Source organism: Moschus berezovskii, chromosome 1, assembly GCF_049115385.1.
Source record: "Moschus berezovskii isolate FMDL1 chromosome 1, NW_MosBer_1.0, whole genome shotgun sequence".
Taxonomy (NCBI): domain Eukaryota; kingdom Metazoa; phylum Chordata; class Mammalia; order Artiodactyla; family Moschidae; genus Moschus; species Moschus berezovskii.
In genome coordinates, this window is record NC_142460.1 from 145,819,414 (window position 1) to 145,835,482 (window position 16,069).

The 16,069-nt window shown below is 36.0% G+C and overlaps 1 protein-coding gene across 2 annotated transcripts in view; it reads left to right on the forward strand.

Annotated features, from left to right (window-relative positions):
• Positions 1 to 16,069, forward strand: part of PLOD2 (procollagen-lysine,2-oxoglutarate 5-dioxygenase 2) — a 120,514-nt gene that overhangs the window by 54,605 nt on the left and 49,840 nt on the right. For both annotated transcript variants that reach the window (XM_088840001.1, XM_088839998.1), the window contains exons 3-4: positions 753 to 889; positions 12,295 to 12,458. In XM_088840001.1, coding sequence (XP_088696127.1) covers positions 753 to 889; positions 12,295 to 12,458 — 301 coding nt within the window. The remainder of the gene's footprint in view (positions 1 to 752; positions 890 to 12,294; positions 12,459 to 16,069) is intronic.

Consider the following 16,069-nt stretch of genomic DNA (forward strand, 5'->3'; position numbering starts at 1 on the left):
GGAGCTTCAGACTTTGTTTTGATGAAACTAAGGTCCAAGGTGTGTCTGTGGCAGAGGGGCTCATAGACTCGTTTCCTGCTTCTTCACAGCCTGGTGCATCAGCAGGCACACAATTCAGGAGGCAACTGCTGAGGCTGGGCAAACAGAACCCAGGATGACTGCAGACTTAGTTTTGAGTAATTGTGCTTAGGTGATTTCTTGCACTGATAAATAATTAAACTTTTCAGGGAAACATAAGCTTAAGATTCTTAAGGTAAGGAAGATGGCATTTGACCTGATGCCCTCTGTGTTTCCTGGGATGACCAATTTGGTTTCAGCAGGGAAATAGATCAAGGGCCCCATCCAGGATTCACTGAGCTTCCAGGGTTCCCTCTTGTTCATCAGACAGATTTCCTGCCAGATTGAAAAGTGATCTGGAAAGTTTCTTCATTTTCTTTCCTTTTCATTTCAGTCTGAATAAAGAGAAATAAGATGTGAGAAATACTTTCTGTGGCTTCCCTCACCAATCCCCAACTTCTTTGGATTAGTGTCTACTTTTGAAATGTTAAAATTGAGAATGGCATTTTATGGGGTGGATAACATTAAAGAATTATGACCTGATCTAGGCATCAAGGTTTTTTCTGTCTGGCATCATGAATGTAACATTTAAAGAGTGGTGCTATGTTATATTGTATAAGCTGTTGGTGACTTCCAGTGTTTATGACACTTCATAACCTTTTTGTCTGGGGATAAAATGTTGATTTGATTTATAGGTCCTTGGTCAAGGAGAAGAGTGGAGAGGTGGTGATGGAATTAATACAATCGGAGGGGGCCAAAAAGTGAGATTGATGAAAGAAGTCATGGGACATTATGCCAATCAAGAGGATCTGGTTGTCTTATTTACTGAATGGTAAGAGAAACAACCTGTGGCCTTTTTTTTTTTTTTTGTCAATTGGTGCCATCTTTTTGGAAGACTTTTTTTTTTAATTTAAAATTAAAAAAAATATTTTTGGCTGTGTAGGTCTTAGTTGCAGTGCGCAGATTATTCATTGCAGAGCATGGGCTTCTCTGTATTTGCAGTGAATGGGCTTACTTGCCCCGAGGCATGTGGGATCTTAGTCCTCTGATGAAGGATCTAATCCATGTCCCCTGTATTGGACAGTGGATTCTTAACCATTGGACTGCCAGTGAAGTCCCGAACATGTGGCTTTCTAAGTCTGTATTAAATTATTTTAAAAGAGTTGAAATTCACACTTTCAGAATATATATTGAATTATTTTATTCACAGTGAATCATTGTTTTAAAAAGTAGATATCATTCATAATTATAAAACCATGGTCTGACATATTTAAGTAATATGATCAAATTTGATGAGTTGTCATAAATACCAATGGGAAGACAGGGCATAGGCTAAAATTTTTGTGAAATTCATGTCTTAACAATGATTTGAGATAGAATATAGATCTATTGAACCTTTCTATTGAGAGGGTAACTCACTGGATTCTGGTTGTCCAGGAGGAAATATATCATGTAAGTTATAAGTGAAAAATTAAAAAAAAAAAGTTTAATAAGAAAGGAAAATCTTTCTAATATGTAAATATCTTTTCTTGTACTAAATGTGGAGTGTCTGCTGTGTTTCCTTATCTTCTTAGGTTTTTAATAATGTCAGGTTGTCATGAAGCAGTATTAGTAGACACCTTTTTTTCTACCATTTTCCCTATGTTCTTTTTTATTGTTTGGTCATTGATTATCATTTTAAATCTCTTTGCATTTCCTCTTTAAGTTAGGGAAGTTTTTCTATCTCTCCCTCAGTTTGAAAGTCCAAAACCACAAATTATTACAGATGAAAGTAAGAACAGTGCTTTTTATAAAAATGTTAAATAAAGGCAGAAATTTTGAATTGAAAACAGACATACTGGAGTTCTTGTGCCATCAACACTTACAAATTTTGAAAGGTTCATATATTTGCACCTTTAGAATTTCCCTATTGTCTCCCAGGAAAAAATGAAGTTCTGCTTATAGTTACTTATTCTTGCAACATGAGATTGATGTTAGCTTGTGTACTAAGAAGTTTTCTACAGAATCTATTATATATATATATATAAAACCCTTAGGAAAATGGAGCAGGATGTTCATACTAACTGTTTTTATTAAACATTCAGTATGTTTGGTTTAAAATTACCAACCATTTTGGTCAGCTTGAATTTGCCACATGTACATTTTGATTTTGACTTGGAGGCAAATTCTGCTTATAAAAGTTACCACATATGAGCCAGTAGTGGTTTTGGGTTCCCAAACCTCTTTCTGCATTTTAGGAAGAACTCTTTTTCCTCACCCTTTGCTCCTTTATCAGACAACCCCTCCCATTTAAGGGAGCCCCCCATTTAAGGTTTAAGCTTGGAAGAAACTGGTTTAGTAAGGGGCCAATTGGTTTCTGATAAGAAAAGGGACATTGCGAGATATCTGAAGACTGCTTGAGGTTGCGTTTATTTATTTAGTTGATACTTTAAGACCCACTATGACCAAAAGATAACAACAGACTTTTAATGGAAGGTCCAGTGTGTGCCATGCACTGTGTTTGGGATATATCAGTAAACTAAGGATAAAATTTCTTGACAACTGCCTCTGTGAAAAGAGCCAGCTAACTGAAATCACGCATGCCCATCTCCCCAAGCTCTAGTCTAAGAAGCAGCAGTAACATTTTCTCTTTTATGACTCACCATGTCTATCTTCCTGGAGAAACCTAGTGATGATGAGACAGTAACCAAGATAAGAAGGATGGACAATTGGTACCACTTTAGAGCTCTTTTCTTTTTTCCTTAAAAGACAATACCCTTTAAAAAATATTGTGGACAAGTGATCAGTACAGTTGAAATTGTCGGTATTCCAAGATCAGGGAGAAATGAATTTGACTGTAAATTATTTGAATTAGGAAAACCATTTTGCAACAGAATTGTTAATCTCCTAGTTAACGTTACCTCCAGTTAAGGCTACAGTTCAGAATATACTCATTTTAGTAAATCAAACCAATTACTATTTGTTATGTGAGTTTTTAAGGACAATTTAACTGTACTAATTAATTTTATAGAAGTATAGGTCACTACTGTATAAAAAAATACCAAGATTTATGTACTTAATAGTTTAAATAGTCTTTAAGAAAATAGCTTTTTTGAGATGTGATTTATATACCTTGACATATGCTCACTTTAAGTGAAAAATTCAATAATTTTTATTAAATTTACAGAGTTGTGGAATTATTGTCACTGCTTGATTCTGGAACATTTCCCATATCTCAAAATGGTCCCTGGTGTTCATTGCGACAGGCTTTTGTGAATTAATTTGAAAGCAGTCTTATCACTTTCATGGGAATATGTATTCTAAACTGACTTTTGGATGAACATTTAAAATTAAAGCCAGTGTTCATAAATATATTAATTAAGATTTACCGTATTTAATTTCCATTCCTTTCCGTTCCGTCGCTCAGTCGTGTCCGACTCTTTATTTAATTTAGATATAAATAAATATTTAACGGGCTTCCCTGGTGGCTCAGAGGTTAAAGTGTCTGCCTCCAATCCTGGAGACCCGTGTTCGATCCCTGGAGAAGGAGACGGTAACCCACTCCAGTATTCTTGCCTGGAGAATCCCATGGACGGAGAAGCCTGGTAGGCTACAGTCCACGGGGTCGCATAGAGTCGGACACGACTGAGCGACGGAACGGAACGGAAGGGAAATATTTAACAAGGGTTTGCTGCTGCTGCTAAGTCGCTTCAGTTGTGTCCAACTCTGTGCGACCCCACAGATGGAAGCCCACAAGGCCCCCCCATCCCTGGGATTCTCCAGGCAAGAACACTGGAGTGGGTTGCCATTTGGTTTGGGTTATTATTAAAACAAAATGAACACTGAAGCTCTTCATATGAGAAAGTACCGCAAACTTTTTTTTCAAGTTGCTTCACCCTGCCGTGTATGTGTGTGTGTGTATGTGTGTTTTATTGCAATTAAGATGCTTTGTGAAACTGACAATCTTCCCTTGATCCGAACAACTATCAGTATATATAATGGATTTGATGACTTTAACAGACTGGACAAAGTATGATGAGCTCTTTTGAAGTAGGCTCATAGAGATTTTGGGACAAATATTGTAACATGCGACTGCCATTCTAGTTTTTTAAAAATTCAGTCTACCTTACTCTTACCATTATTTAGCAAGAGCTTATAAATTGCAAAGTCAATTCCTTTATCTTACCTCAAAGTCATAAAGTTAACTATCTTTAAGCAAATACTTCAATGAACCAAGGAGTTGCTATATACCAAAATCATGGGGTAGATATTTTCCTAGAGGAAATAATCATTTTGGTGAGTCCAGTAACCAACACCAAACATGCCTTTCAAATATTTCATATATGGGATTCTTTCTGTAAAAAGCACATCTGATTAATGACATTTACATTCAGTGCCACCACAAAATATAAATTTCAGCCCACATCACAATCTGATCAAGAAATGGTTTGTTGTGTGGAATAAGAGAAAGCAACACTTCAAAACATTGATTTTTTTAAAAAAATTTTTAGTCACCCACTTAATTGCTTATTGAGCTTTTCACCTTTCCAGTTTGCTTCAAATGCTGAACAACTGTAGAATGGTCTATGTTGAGTTCTTCAGCAACTTCCTATGTAGTTTAACAGGGTCAGCTTCAATGATTCTCTGAATTGGTCGTTGTCATCTTCCAATGGCCGGACACTGAGCTCCTTGTCTTCGAAGCTCTCATCTCCTTTGCAAAACTTCTTGAACCACCACTGCACTGTACATTCATTAATGGTTCCTGGGCCAAATGCATTGTTTATGTTATGAGTTGTCTCCATGCTTTATGACCCATTTTAAACTCAAATAAGAAAATTACTTGAATTTGCTTTTCATCTAACATCATTTCCCTAGTCTAAAGTAAATATAAAATAAACAGCAACTAATAAGTCTTTTGTAAAAAAACTAAAGATAGGAATTTACATTCAAATGATGTGTAACATGACCACATTTATTTAGAATCTATTCCACTATCAAACAGCAAATTCAACAATGTAAAAACCAGTTATGTTTGCACCAACCTGATAGTAGTTTTCTAAATGACTCTGTTAATGGTATTCAGTAAACACTCACTGAAAATATAGGGATAATCTTAGTCACAGAAATCTTTGCTGTTAGCATGTATAACATATATACTATTCTCTCACTTTGATTATACATTGCTAATACACATAGTTTATACAGAAGGCAGAGTAAAATTTTTCTGAAAGCAAAGCTTTTTAAGATTGATGGCTGTAATTTTAACTAATTATGGCAGATTTATTTGATAGACTTCTTGGCAATGAAGACAGTTTAGGAGTGCGGACACAAAGAACCTAGTCATTAGCAATGGACAATATTTCATTATATTTGTATGAAGGAAAGCCAGACACATCAGTTTTCAGTTTCTACATGGCTTTTTAATTTTTTCCCTTGTTTTTGAAGGAAAGGTTAAAATCTTTAGCTGTCACTTAAACGTATTGCACAGTCGTCAGGCTCATCCATGATGTGAAATACGATTAGGAATTACATGGGAAATGAATGACTTTTTAAAAAATTGTTCAAATATTCTTATTAGTGTTTACTGAATGTATTAGTGGGTATGTTGGAATAAGGAAGAACCAGACTGTATACAAAAGAAGGACTGATTTTTTATATATAGCTAGATAAATGGTACTAATTTGTCTACTTTTTGTGTGTAGACATAAACTAGATTTTCCCCAAGCCAGATTATCTACAAACCAGATTACCTACTCCTTGAATCTTTTTATTTTGAGTAAATATGTATTATTAAGCATCTGTTATTGTGTAAAATATGGTGCTAGCTGCTATGGCTGGATTGGTGGTGGGGCAGGGATTGACTGGGACAGAAATCTTGTCCTCTGTAAAGGTTTTTCTATCCATAGCTTTGTATGTGTTTTCTGGCATAGCTACATAATAATACTAATATTACATAATAATAATGTAATATTATATAATAATATGTGTATATTATTGTATGTAGTATATTATATATAATATGTAGTGGTATTATATAATAATACTACCTAATATTAATAATATTATAGCTGCTGCTGCTGCTGCTAAGTCACTTCAGTCGTATCCGACTCTGCGTGACCCCATAGACGGAAGCCCACCAGGCTCCCCGTCCCTGGGATTCTCCAGGCAAGAACACTGGAGTGGGTTGCCATTTCCTTCTCCAATGTGTGAAAGTGAAAAGTGAAAGTGAAGTTGCTCAGTCGTGTCCGACCCCTAGCGACCCCACGGACTGCAGCCCACTAGGCTCCTCCATCCATGGGATTTTCCAGGCAATAGTACTGGAGTGGCTTGCCATTGCCTTCTCCGAATATTATAGCTACATAATAATAAATGCTGGGGATTGAGAAAAAAGCTTCTTGCTTTCTTCACTGATTCAATGAATACTTAGTTGTGTGTGCACGTGTGTGTGTGCTGTCACTTCAGTCGTGTCTGATTCTGTGTGACCCTATGGACTGTAGCCTGCCAGGCTACTCTGTTCATGGGGTTCTTCAGGCAAGAATGCTAGAATAGGTTGCCATGCCTTCCTTCAGAGGATCTTCCTGACCCAGGGATCAAACCTGAGTCTTACGTCTCCTGCGTCGGTAGTCAGGTTCTTTCCCGTACTTACTGTGCACTAAATATGTATCAGATTTGAAAGTTCTAATGTTGCAGAGATAAATTTAACTATCTTTTAAAATTAGAGGGAGATTTTCATTTAACCATTTATTTTATAAGTAAAGAGACTGATGCAGAGGCACCAGGTGATGACGACTCATGGTCCCACAGATAGCTAGCAGTTTGAGCAGCTTGAGGTCTTGCCACAGTGTCTCCTCGGCTCCCCTTTCTGTTAGGAGTTACCTCAGGACTTGGCAACTCTCAGGAAAATGTCTGGAGAAAATGACTCTCCACCTGGGCAGTGTCCTCATTTGACTCCTACATCAACCCAGCCTCAGTAGGAGTATTATATTCAGAAAATGAAATTATATACCATTAAAAAAATCCTCCCAGTAATTGTTTTTAAATAGTCCCTACTTTGTCCGAGTTTATTCCTTCCGCATCCTTCAAAATTCCTACGATAAATTTAATCATTTCTCTTGTGATTATTTTGTAATTTATTCTGCAAGTTCAACTGAGTAGACATTTTCAACTGCTTTATGAAAATGAGGGGGGAGTGGTTCTATAGTATGTTTTTTAGCATCAATTAATTATCTGTGAAAAATATAGATATGTATTTAAGATGAAGACATGATTAAAGAGAGAATTATCAGGTGTATTGTTTCTTGCATGCTTCATTAGACTTTAAGCTTTTAAAAACCAGCTGCTAATAGTTTGGATAATCATAACTTTTGGCTTAAATTTATATCAGTGATGATGAATAAAGTGTGGGTTGGGGAGGAACAAATAAATAAGATCAGGAAACACTTCTGTTGTTTTCCTCTCTGACTTAGGGGAATAATACACAGATGAATAAAGTGGTGTATTTGGCATATGAAGGAAGACAATGCAGTGTAGTATAAATAGTCACTGCCAGCATGAAGTTCAGTTCAGTTCAGTGACTCAGTCGTGTCCAACTCTTTGCAACCCCATCGATTGCAGCACGCCAGTCTTCCCTGTCCATGACGAGTAGAAAATGAAACATTCTGTGGAAAAAGAGGGGAAAGAGTTGTGGGATTAAGAGGATGGAAATGATCTTTTCCATTTATGCTGCTCACGTAGAGGTTTGTAGAGGAGGTGAGAGTTGGATGAGGGTGAGTGGTTTGGATCTGATTGGGAAAAGACGTGCTAGGCTGATGAAACATCATGGTTAAAGACATGGAAGACAGATCAAATAATTCAGTGTGACTTCAGAACAGGTTATTTAATGGAAAATTAATGTGAGTCTGATTCATTTAGATTTTATTTTACAGGCCAGGGTTTGGTAAGCTGTAGGCAATGGCACCCCACTCCAGTACTCTTGCCTGGAAAATCCCATGGATGGAGGAGTCTGGTAGGCTGCAGTCCATGGGGTCACGAAGAGTCGGACACGACTGAGCAACTTCACTTTCACTTTTCACTTTCGTGCCTTGGAGAAGGAAATGGCAACCCAGTCCAGTGTTCTTGCCTGGAGAATCCCAGGGACAGGGGAGCCTGGTGGGCTGCCGTCTATGGGGTCACACAGAGTCGGACACGACTGAAGCGACTTAGCAGCAGCAGCAGCAGCAGTCTGGCCCAGGCTCTTTTCTGTAAATACTTTTGTTGTAGCACACGTGTGCTCATTTATTTATATATTGCCTATGGCTGCTTTGTACCACAATGGCAGAGTTGAGTCATCCAGCAGAGACCATATTGCCCTCAAAGCCCAAAGAATTTTCTCTAAAAGGCTAGATAGTAAATATTTGCTGAGTCCCACTTTAGACCATAGTTCTGATCCAGTCAAGGGACTGATCCAGTCAAGGGACTCTCACAGAAAGGTTTTCAGGAGAGTTTGTCAGATGGTCCTTTTTAGAGGGGATGTGTATTAGGGAAGCTTATCAGATTTTTGGATTAATCTAGTCCAGTGTCTTCTAGTGGGGATGGAGAGGCTTTAAATTCTAAATAGATTAAGTAGATGGAATCAATGAGTTCTGGAGAAAGATTTGATGAGAGAGGCCATGGAAAGGGAAGAGGCAGGGCTGAATGAAGGATTTTCAGCTTGAGTGACTGTATGGTTGATGGTGCCACAGAAACAGGGAACGCAGAAGGACAAATGCTTGTAAAAGTTTCAATGACCTGTCTGAGATAGAACACTGACGTGTCTGGTAGAGGACTCAGTATGACCACATAAGTTGAAAACCTTATGTTTTTTGCAGGACCCAGGAATATTTACCACAGTGAACTGTGGAAAGTTTTATCTTATTCTTCACATTTAAATGTATCAAATTCCTATGAGCATTATTTTTATGACTGTTGTGGGCATTTTTTAAAAAGTTTGACCTTTTGGGTTGATGTGACTAAAGTCATTTTAAGTAGAAAAACTTTCTTGCCCTTTGAAAAGTTTTAAATCAGTTCAAAAAAACTTTTCTAAAGTACTTCAACACAGAAATAGCAATGCTACTAGAATGAAATGAGAAAGTTCCAGCAACCTTAAATTTTTATTCAAAGTCAAATCTTTACTTGAATGATATGAAGAGAATTTTTGCCTTTTACATTTTGATCTACAATAATTGCTTTTTGTTATAAAGATAATGCCTACTTATAAAATTTTTAAATTATCAGAGTACAAGTTGCCCACAACTCCTCCTTTTCAAGCTGTTGACTTTTGCTAATAGTTTGAGATATACTGTGGAGATATTAAGTCCTTCACTGGTGTTACAAAGACAAAACAATCATTTGCTAACTGTACCTTTATAACTTCGAATACGTAATATTGTTGTTTAGTTTCTAAGTTGTGTCTAACTCTTTTGTGACTCCATGGACTGTAGCCCACCAGGCTCCTCCATCCATGGAATTTCCCAGGCAAGAATATTGAAGTGGGTTGCCATGCCCTCCTCCAGGGTATCTTGCCAACCCAGGGATAAAATCCGTGTTTCCTGCATTGGCAGGCAGATTCTTTAACTTGGAGCCACCAGGAAAGTTCGAATGCATGATGCTACCTGCGAAATATCTGACTCAGTTTGGTTCAAGTCTCCAATCATATGATTCTCTGACATAATGAGCTCTTTTTATCCATCTCTCTGGACAATTTATGGGGTCCTATGCCTCAGAGGGTTTGGTTTATTTGCCTTACCTCTCAGGGCTTAGTTACCCTGGTCTTATAAAGCTAGTTTTATTTCCTAATCTTCAGTATTTAGAAAAGAAAATTATATCAGCAACTAGTAGTCTTGAGGAAAATACCCCTGTTAGAAAAGATAGGGTTATCCTACAAGGCAGAAATCTAAAGTCATACTTATAAAATCAGGTGTACTTATTTATAAGAAAAAGAGAAACTTGATATATTTATATAAATATTTTGTGAAGTCAGATTATTTCAGTTTTTTCAAATAAACATGGAGGGGAGTTGGCTTGAGGTTTTAGTCAGAACAAATTTATTCTGATTTAAAATTTATCTTAAAATGTGTATTTGGCTAAAAATAAAATAAACTAGGGACTTGTGTAAATATAAAAGTAAGTTTTTGTCCTACCTCTCATTTCTTCAGGTCCCTTTCCTATAGTAACAAAAATGTTAATTTTGTTAAATTTATTGAAAGATTATTATGGTGTTAATTTTTAATTTTTGTAACAATAGCTTGATGAGATATAAGCACTACTTTCCCCATCATTTTATGCTTAAAGAAACAGAAATATAAAGAGTTTTTTACTAACTTTCCTATGGTTACTCAGATGGCAAGTGATAGAGCTGGAATTGGAATTAGAAACCCATCTGTTAGACTTCAGACTGTGCGAACTGAATCACTTTATGATTATATTATTAACAGTATTAAAAAATTTCTACCCATTGATCTTAAAAGAAAGAGAAAATTATATGCCAAATATGTATATATATATACATACACACACACACCCCCATATATATATATATATATATATATATATGTAGATAGATATGTTTTAATTTTGAAGTTTTTTTTTGGTAACAAATAAAAAGCAATGATAAAATTTAAATTCTCTAGGACAATTTAGAATGAAAAAAATGGTGTAGCTCTCTGAATTCAACTTTACTTTTACTAATTTTTAAAAATATCCTAGCCATAATTACTAAGTTTAGTTTCACATTAACAACATTTTAATCTTTTTTAAAAAAAAAAGATTCAGAGGTGGACTGTCTGGTGGGGGCGAGTATGTCAAGGAATATTTGCTTATAAAGTCTGGCTCACCGTGAAAGGGAAAGAGGAAAGAGAGGGTAGGCAGCTTCCTTTTTAAAGCCCAGGACTTGGAGGTTGCATGAACATACCAGTTCCACTCACATTCACTGGAGTGGATTGCCATTTCCTTCTCCAGGGAATCTTCCTGACCCAGAGATTGAACCCGTGTCTCCTGCATCGCCTGCAATGGCGTACAGATTCTTTACCAGCTGAGCCACAGGGGAAGCCCAAATTCATGTACAGAAAGTTATTAAATGTTGCCTGATACATGCTACTGTGTTAGCATATTAACAAACTCCTCAAGAGCAAGTCTGGCAAAGTGTGTAGAACAGCCTCCTTAATTACCGATTCAGATATCATAGCAGGGGCTTCCTTGATGGTCCAGTGGTTAAGACTCTACACTTCCACTGCAGTGGGCATGGGTTTGGTCCCTGGTGGGGGGAACTAAGATCCTGCATGTAGCATAGTGTGGCCAAAAATAAAACCAACAACTTACCCAATCCTTCCTTGCTGGTACCCCCTTCCTGCCTCTGCACCACTCCAGGCATCAGAGAAGTGCATTTGGACTATTGGCTATTAGGAAGACCTGGTGCTGAATTAAAGAGCATTTGTTTACTATTCTTGTTTGCCACCTGGGATGGCAAATCATTAAATTATCATCTTTGGAAATCATTAATTTTGTTAAAAAAAGATGCAGAAGAATTTGTGGTTGTAGCAAGAATAGAGAACTTGTTGCAGAGAAGAAACAGGTAGTGTGTGTCACATTTCATATTATAAGTCACTGTGATTCTATGGACGAACTGTGGGTAATACAGTCTTCAGAAAAATCAATGAAAGTATAAATTTAATTTTTAACAGTTTAAAATATATTGAGCTTTAAAAAGATACACATGTCTGTATGCATTTAGTTTAGGATTTCAGGCTAAATAGTGATTCAAATTTAAATTTATATTGATGACATTTAGTAGGTGTAAACATTTTGTCAAAGATAATGAAATCTGCAAAAAATTATTACAGATGAGTACAAATTAGAAAGAAACATTAGGCAGTTACAATGGCAGCCTCTGTCAGTAATAGCACTTCTACTATGTTATACAACAAGTTACTGATTTTTAACTTTTTAACACTTTTTGAATTTTGATTTTGGAAAGTAAATGATTATTGAAAAAATTAAGACTAATACTAAAAAAGCTGTCTTTTATTTGGACTTCATTGCCAGTGTAACATAAACATTAATAATACAATCCATATAATTTAAGTTGAGGGAGAGTTGTTTGGTTTACTCTGCAAATAGTTGGAATTAATCTGATGTTGGATTCTAAATTCTGATTTTTATTAGAGAAAAATAATCTCTTGGTTTATATCTCTAAATTTCGACAACTGTATTTTAAAACTTCTTTTTTCCCCCCTCATCAAACAGCTTTAATGTTATATTTGCTGGTGGTCCAGAAGAAGTTCTAAAAAAGTTTCAAAAGTCAAACCACAAAGTGGTCTTTGCAGCTGATGGAATTCTGTGGCCAGATAAAAGACTAGCAGACAAGTATCCCATTGTGCACATTGGGAAACGCTACCTGAATTCAGGAGGTGAGTAAGATACTGTAAGAAAAGTATAATGCGAGTCATGGATTAAAATATTGATGCAACCAACTTTTTAAAAAATATGTAACTATAGACATGTTTTAAATAACCATTATCTTCTTATTACTATGGAAAAATTATATCTGTTTAAATTCACAGTGTGTTTTATAGTTGACAAAACATTTTCTCATCTATTATATCATATTTATTACTATGGAAAAATTATATCTGTTTAAATTCACAGTGTGTTTTATAGTTGACAAAACATTTTCTCATCTATTATATCATATGATGCTCCTAAAAACACTAGTAATGTGTTATTACTAGTGTAAATGTTATGTATGAGTAAATGTTATTATTTCTACGTTATAAATGAGAAAACCATATTTCCCTAATTTAAGTGACTTCTCCCATAGGCATTCAGTTATTAAAGGAAAAACTACAGGGATTCTGGTCTTCTGACTATAATTTCATTAAGAATTTGCTGGCTCTAGGTTAATGGGCTTAGTTAATTCCCTTACTTAGGAAAAAGTGCAAGCTACACTTGAGTAGCTCTAACAAATAGGCATTGATTTTATCTATATTTTAAACAAACGACCTGGTGGCTCAGATGGTAGAGAATCTGCCTGCCAATGCAGGAGATCCAGGTTTGATCCCTGGGTCAGGAAGATTCCCTGGAGAAGGGCATGGCAACCCACTCCAGTATTCTTGCCTGGAGAATTCCATGGACAGAGGAGCCTAGTGGGCTACAGTCCATGGGGTTGCAAAGAGTCGGACATGACTGAGCGACTAACACTTTGACTTTCTTTCACTTTTATTTTCTTATTTTAAATATATTGGAGTAAATGATTTGTCTTGAAATCCCTAGTCAAGAAGATTCAACATTGAATGCCTACATGAACTTAAAGTACTGCCTTAGCTATACCACTATGAATTAAGAAATAAATGATCAAGTTTCCCCCCCTCATCAAAAAATAAAATGAAGTTGACTTTAGACATTATTTTATTACTTTAGACTGAGATTAATATAAAAATATGGCCAGAAAACGTGGATCTAGGACAGGTAACTTGTCAGAGAAACAATGTTGGGTGGAAATTGCAAGCCACACTGGAAAGACAGATTTTATTGTGAATTACATAAGATAACCAATTGTATTCAGGCCAGTTCAAATAAGTGCTGTTTGAGATAGCAGAAATGAGTTCTAGACTTTACTCAGTTACTTTGTATATGAAACTTTTGACAAGTAACTTAGTTACAGCTCTTCTCACCTGCATTTTCTTTTAGCAACCCATTTCCATGGTGATTCTTTGGAACTCCGTCATCCCGTATAAATTTGTTCTTCCGAAACCTTAAATCTTAGTTTGTACTGACAAGTTTCAGCTTACTTATTTTCTCTTCAATACATTTTTCGTTCATGGTTTTGGGGATCTCCTAACCATTTTCTTTTTCTCCTAATTTATCTACCATCTTTGGGTTTTAGTTTAACATTCAAGTCAGAACCTAGGGTTTCTCATATTGGTCACATTGCCCTCTTAGATTTAGACTTCTAGATTAGAAGTCTAAGATTAGATTTAGATTAGACTTCTCTGTCTGGGCAGTTTTAAATGAGAATGAGAGCTCCATCTGCTCCCAACTGTCAGACCCTCAGTGACACATGGCTTATCTTTTTACCCTAAATCCTAGATAGATTAAAAGTCACTTAGCTATGGAATTCTGGGATGAGTTTTACTTTGTATTTATTAGTTTTTCTAAACATGACATCCTTAGTGAAACATAACATATGTAAAATCTAGATAGTGAAATATTTACTCAAAAATCTAAATTTCAAACAGAGGCATAGTACTTTGGAAACAGCAAAACTAGCGAGTGCCTTTGTGAGCAAGTTTAATTAAGGAGAACATGTTTATGAGTGAGAAAGTGATCATGAAAAATGAAAGCGTTAGTCTCTCAGTCATGTTCTGCTGCTGCTGCTACTAAGTTGCTTCAGTCGTGCTGGACTCTGTACGACCTCATAGATGGCAGCTCGCCAGGCTCCCCTGTCCATGGGATTCTCCAGGCAAGAATACTGGAGTGGGTTGCCATTTCCTTCTCCAATGCATGCCTGCATGCTAAGTCTCTTCAGTCGTGTCCGACTCTGTGCGACCCCATGGACAGCGGCCCACAGGCCCCTCTGTCCATGGGATTCTCCAGGCAAGAATACTGGAGTGGGTTTCCATTACCGGCTCTAGGGAATCTTCCTGACTCAGGGATCCAACCCACGTATCCTGCATTTCAGGCAAATTCTTTACGATCTGAGCCAACAGGAAAGCCCAAAGGTAATCAGACAGGGATATCAGAACATCATCCTTATTCTTTCTGTAGTCAGAATAATTAAAGAAATGCTAGAAAATCTAAGTATGTTCAATAAAAGTTTATGTAAATTTATGAATGACATAGAAAGTTATTTAAGAGACATGAGTTTTGTTTGTGTGTATCTCATTTAGTTAAAAAAGTCATCATGGAGGGTAAACATATTTCTTTATGAGGAAAATGGTGGAATATTAGAAACTTTACTCTTCTGAAATAGTATGACAGTTTAATAGAAAAATGTAAACCATAAACTACATATCACATGCTATGAAAATAAATGTAATTCCTTCTCATTTTTAAGGACATTTGTAATTTATAAAAAAGATAAGGAAACATAATTTTTGAAAAATAGTAAGATAAACCATTGGAAAATGTCATATGTTGCTGCTTAGACATGTGTTTTTTTTTAATCATAGAAGATTGGTTTTAAGAGTTAAAAAATATATATTTTTCTGTGTTTTAGGATTTTTCTAATTTGGAAAAAATGAGCCATCAGTGATTGATTTAGTCATTTTTTCATTTTGTCTTGTTTTCTCTAGTTAACAATGATATTCTTGCCTATTTCTTTTGATTCTTTTATTACTAGGAAAACATTTTAATTTTGAGGATAATAAGTTAGGTTTCCTTTCAATTCTCAGGAGTAAAATTGCTCCTTGTTAAAAAGTATTGCATATCAATGAAACATAGCAGTTTGGCTGCATTTCTGAAATTCAGAGGAAGACTCAAACACAGGGAAAAATGATCCTGTTGTCTGTGTCTTTTATAGACAACTGTTGTTGGCATATTGAATGCTTGTGCTCTAAGGCCAAGGTAAAAAAATCCAATTTTAGACTTCCTTTTTCCAGACCATGACAAAAACCTAGCCAGAAAATGGTTTAGCAGACATAGTAATGACTAGCTCAGTGAAGGAAAAATTCCCAAAATGTCCTAGATATAAAATTTCTTTGAGATGTTTGCAGTCAGTGACAAATCCAACATTCTTTTGATTGCGTTAGCATCTCTGGCACTGACATTAAAACCACTGTAGTAGAGATTTTTTTTTTTCCCCAGAAACTGAATCTTTTACACAGGATCTAAGAACAGCATTTCAGAAGAAAGAAAATTCTTCTGATTCTGATTTTTTCCCAGTAACTTTTTTTTCCCTGACATGTGTTCGAAAATATTAGCTCCCTCTCTTGTATCAATTAATTTGGGGAGATGGGTTGAATGGATGGGTTGTAGTAGCATGGAAACATATATACTGCTGCTGCTGCTGCTGCTAAGTCAC